General features: G+C 37.8%; 1 protein-coding gene across 3 annotated transcripts in view; it reads right to left on the bottom strand.

Annotated features, from left to right (window-relative positions):
* Positions 1 to 2234: 2234 nt before the first annotated feature.
* The window catches only part of wdhd1 (WD repeat and HMG-box DNA binding protein 1), a 43813-nt gene continuing 41519 nt past the window's right edge, over positions 2235 to 4528 (bottom strand). For all 3 annotated transcript variants that reach the window (XM_024436797.2, XM_024436799.2, XM_024436798.2), the window contains exon 26: positions 2235 to 3015. In XM_024436797.2, the coding sequence (XP_024292565.1) occupies positions 2806 to 3015 (210 nt within the window). In that variant the 3' untranslated portion in view covers positions 2235 to 2805. The remainder of the gene's footprint in view (positions 3016 to 4528) is intronic.

The following is a 4528-nucleotide window of genomic DNA, read 5'->3' as shown; positions in this document are numbered from 1 at the left end:
CTTATATGCGATATAATCCTCGTGCATTTCTATTGGTCGACCATTTTGTGTACGTCACGTTCTGTCAGTTGTATGTAAGCCAATGGAGAACATTGCCTGTCTACCCAAACTCCTTTCTCCGGCCAAATGCTACGCCACGCCCACTGATGTTAGTTTCTTCTCTGGAATGAGTCTGGCTCTGAGTACCCCCCTGATGGTTTTGAGAATGAAAATGTATTCTAGACTGTCTGATTGGTCTCAGAAACCAATGGGTTGGGCGTTTTGAAAATTCGTCATTGGCTTTTGGTACTCTGATTGGTTAGGGATGATCCAATCACTGATGACTGTTTTGGCCAACGCCTCTCATTTTGAGGTCACCATAAACCACTTCAATTATGTCAGTCTCTTAACCATCCAACCTTTTTATGCTAGTAAAGTACATGTCAGATAAAACAAAATGTAATGAAAGGCCTGATGTTAACAGAACATTTGTCAGTAAACTTTCCAAATGTTGACAAGGTGATCTTTTTGTGGCAGTAAAATTAATTATGCGAGAAATGTCAGTGGAAACGCTTTTATGAGCAAATATGTATATAATAACAAAGTAAACTTGGGAGTCATGTGATGATATGTTTTGTGTGGTCCTCCCACTATGACTTGTCAAGAGAGCATACAGAGAGAGCGCATATTAAGAGAGCATATTACAAGAGAGCATATTAAATAAATTATGAACTTCACAGGGTGGTGAAAGTGCAAGGTGATGAGCTTGATGCTCCTTTCCAATAAATATCGAGGGTTTTATTCTGGTGACATGTTCGTCAATGCTTGGCATTCATTTGACAAGTAAAAATAATCTACCGCTTTTGTCCATAATCTCCTTTAGGCTGTATCCGCACTGTATCTGTGAGCTGTTGGCTGGAGCGCAGCTGCCAATACCAGAGTGTGCACACTCCCTGTATAACAAAAATGTTCATGAGATGTTTAACTTGTATTTTATATTCAGTACATGGGAATTTAACCACTAAAGGTATTTTTATGTACACTAAATCATCCCGCACAGCCTTTTATCCGCAACAAGTCAATTTGATGTAAAAACATATCTGGTGGAAAACACGTTTTTATGCAGAATTTAGAATATTCGCATGAACATCTGTCACCAATCAGGCTGAAGTATGTAGCAAATGAAAAAGCAGTGGAAGAATTCAGTTTGAGTCGTCAGGCAATCCAGAACACTCAAATTCTGTATGGATCCGAATATGCCACAGTTGGAGGATATACACTATTCAGTGAATTTACTATGTAATATGCCACCATGTATTCATTTAATAAACAATGTCAAAAGTAGATTTAACATTACTTGAGTTGATTCATGTCAATCTTTAGAAAAGGTGTATATTTCCAGTGGTGGAAAAAGTAAGCAATTGTCATACTTGAGTAAAAGTAAAGAGGCCTTAATAGAAAACTACTGAAGTAAAAGTCTGAAAGTATTTGGTTTTAAATATACTTAAGTATCAAAAGTAAAAGTATAAATGATTTAATATCCTTATTAAGCAAACCAGATGTCACCATTTTCTTGTTTTTTTATTCATGGATAGCCAGGGACACACTCCAACATCATTTAAAAACAAAACATTTGTTTGTAGTAAAAAGTAAATTATTTTCTTTAGGAATGTAGTGAAGTAGCAGTAGTCAAAAATATAAATGGTAAAGTACAGATACCCTAAAAAACAACTTCAGTACTTTAAAGTATTTTTACTTAAGTACTTTACACCACTTCTAAATTTCAGTGTTTTTCCTCAATAGTTTTTCATAAAAAATGTAAAGTTAGGAAATCCCAGTGAATCACAGGCTACCACAATTCAGCTATTGCACTCTAATAAAAGACAGGGTAACACATCTGTTGTAGCCTACAATGGATAAATAACTTCAACTCATTATCAGTGATGTTGAATGTTATGAAGGTTATCAATGACACTGCAACACTCCAAGGTCTGTTTTGACTTGTTTTACAAATGCCTTATATCTACCCCCTTCAAGTAAATTGTTACTGTTATATTCACAATCACAACTAGTGATTGTTATAGGTCTATTCAGTCTCAACATGTTAAAAAAAATGTGTTACGGTATTTTTAAACAGGTGTCAGTTTCCTTAATAAAACAGATAAGAGTAGCAGACCAAATTGTGCTAGTTGTGCTTATTTGTTATGTTCTTCTATAAAAAGTTATTTAAAAAAATAAGAAAAATAAAGACTGGATGGAAAACATTGATTTTTATTCAATAGTCGGATACAGTACAATAAAAAAAACAAGTAAATATACTATATTGTTTTAAAATCAATACAAGCTAAGAGGAAATTGGTGAACAGGAAAAACCTAAATTGAGATGCTGAACAGAATAACCATTTACGTGTGCCCTTATCAGTTGCTCTCTTCATGTTCTATATTTGTCACAGCTATTTCAAGTGCTCAGGATATTTCGCTTTGATGCCATCTATGAAATTCCTCTAACTCCTAGTTACATATCGGAGAAGAAATTATTCATCGAAAGGTCTGCATCACGAGCATACCAAACAGTGCTAATGAAACTGGAAACCTATGAGACCGACTACATATTCTGATGAAAGGTTATACAAAAAAGGTCTCAAAATCAGCACCAATCCACAAATGAGCATTATATAATATTTAGTTGTGACCTATAACCCTAAGTAAACAGACATATGGAGCAAAATAAAATATATATATATATATATATATATATATATATATATATATATATATATAAACAAATATATATAAAAAAAATCAGTCCATGATGTGATCTTATGTTTAATTTTTGTTGAAGGCAAATGCTGAGAGCTTGGCTGAGGTGTCAAAGGGCTTTTTCTTTTTGGCACTGGTCTCGTCTGCCTCACTCTGTCTAGTCTCGTCTGCCTCACTCTGTCCGTTCTTGTCTCCCCTGTTCTCTTCTTCTCCTCGCTTTCGTTTTTTCATATCCGCCACGTCTCCAGACTGTCCTTTTGCCCGCTCTGTCCAGGTCTGAACAAAAAAGAAGAGAGAAAATCATAATAGTCAATATTTCTCTTCACAAGAGTCTTCAATTGGAATTCAATTGCAAACCAAATTCAAATGTGACATTTGTATCATACACAGCTTGACAACAAAGCACACGAACACACACATGGTCCCCAACTCAGCCATGCAGTTTTAAATTGCATCCTGTTATGTGTAATCACTATTGGCAGACAGGGACACTTCTTGTTCAGCAGCCCGGCAGCCTTTTCTCCTTGTGTTTCTCTCTGGGAAGAGACAAAAGGCCTGGGTAGCATCCCAAACGGCACCCTAATTCCCTATATAGTGTAATACTTTTGAACAGAGCGCAGTGTGCACTATATAGGGAATAGGGTGCCATTTGGAATGCAAGCCTAGAAGTAAATGGAGCCGTGATGAGTCATGAAGCGGAGCGCGTGGCGGCGGGCAGGGCCCACTCTCCGCGTTCTAACAACCTCCCACTCCTATTCTTCACACCCGACTCACTGAATAGTAAATACAAGCCTTAAATGTGCCCCCAGTCGCCTGCAGTATATTTACTGGCTAATTTACAACCATACACACCAACACACACCCTTTAGGAATCATTACCATAAGATCAATACACTGTGCCCACTACCCACAGACACACTGGGTTTCCAAGCAACAGGCATATAAAGCCTCCATCTCTCTCTGATCCCCTTTTCCCCTCCTTTAGGCTATGCGGAGTGTCATCCACTCCCTCCACTGAGTGGCTTGCTGTGTGCAGGGTCACGAACAGGTCCTCAACACAGGGGAACACAGATACAAATGCAGTGTGTGTTTTTGCAGGTTACTCTATCACAAAGGTAAAAGGCAAGTAATAGTACTATAGAATAGACTGGGGTTTAAAATAGGGCTAGATATGTGCATGGGGGGAGGTCGGGATGGCTACAGGTGCCCAAGCACCTGCCTAAATATGTCCAACCATGACAGTGACCCTTCAAATTTGATATTATTGAAAACCTGTCTGTCTTTTAGAGAGGGGAGGGCAGGTGTGCTGGTCAGAGTCCAAATTGAGCACAAAACTGAGCAAAAGCCAGTCAGATCTACCACAAAATATATCCTAGTGAATTACATTTGAACCAAGACCTCGCATAGTGAGGTAGCAAATCAAATAAAACTTTGTCAAATGCGCCGAATACAACACGTGTAGACCTTACCGTGAAATGCTTACTTACAAGCCCTTAACCAACAGTGCAGTTCAAGAAGAGTTAAGAAAATATTTACCAAACAAGCTAAAGTAAAAAATAATAAAAAGTAACAATGAAATAACAATGAAGAGGCTATATACAGGGGGTACCGAGTCAATGTGCAGGGGTACAGGTTAGTCAAGGTAATTTGTACATGTAGGTAGGGGTGAAGTGACTATGCATAGATAATAAACAGCGAGTAGCAGCAGTGTACAAAACAAATGCAAGGGTCAATGTAAATAGTCCGGTGGCCCTTTGATTAATTGTTCAGCAGTCTTATCTATGGCTTG

This window comes from Oncorhynchus tshawytscha, linkage group LG11 (genome assembly GCF_018296145.1).
Source record: "Oncorhynchus tshawytscha isolate Ot180627B linkage group LG11, Otsh_v2.0, whole genome shotgun sequence".
Lineage (NCBI taxonomy): Eukaryota > Metazoa > Chordata > Actinopteri > Salmoniformes > Salmonidae > Oncorhynchus > Oncorhynchus tshawytscha.
This window is presented reverse-complemented; position numbering and strand designations above follow the sequence as displayed.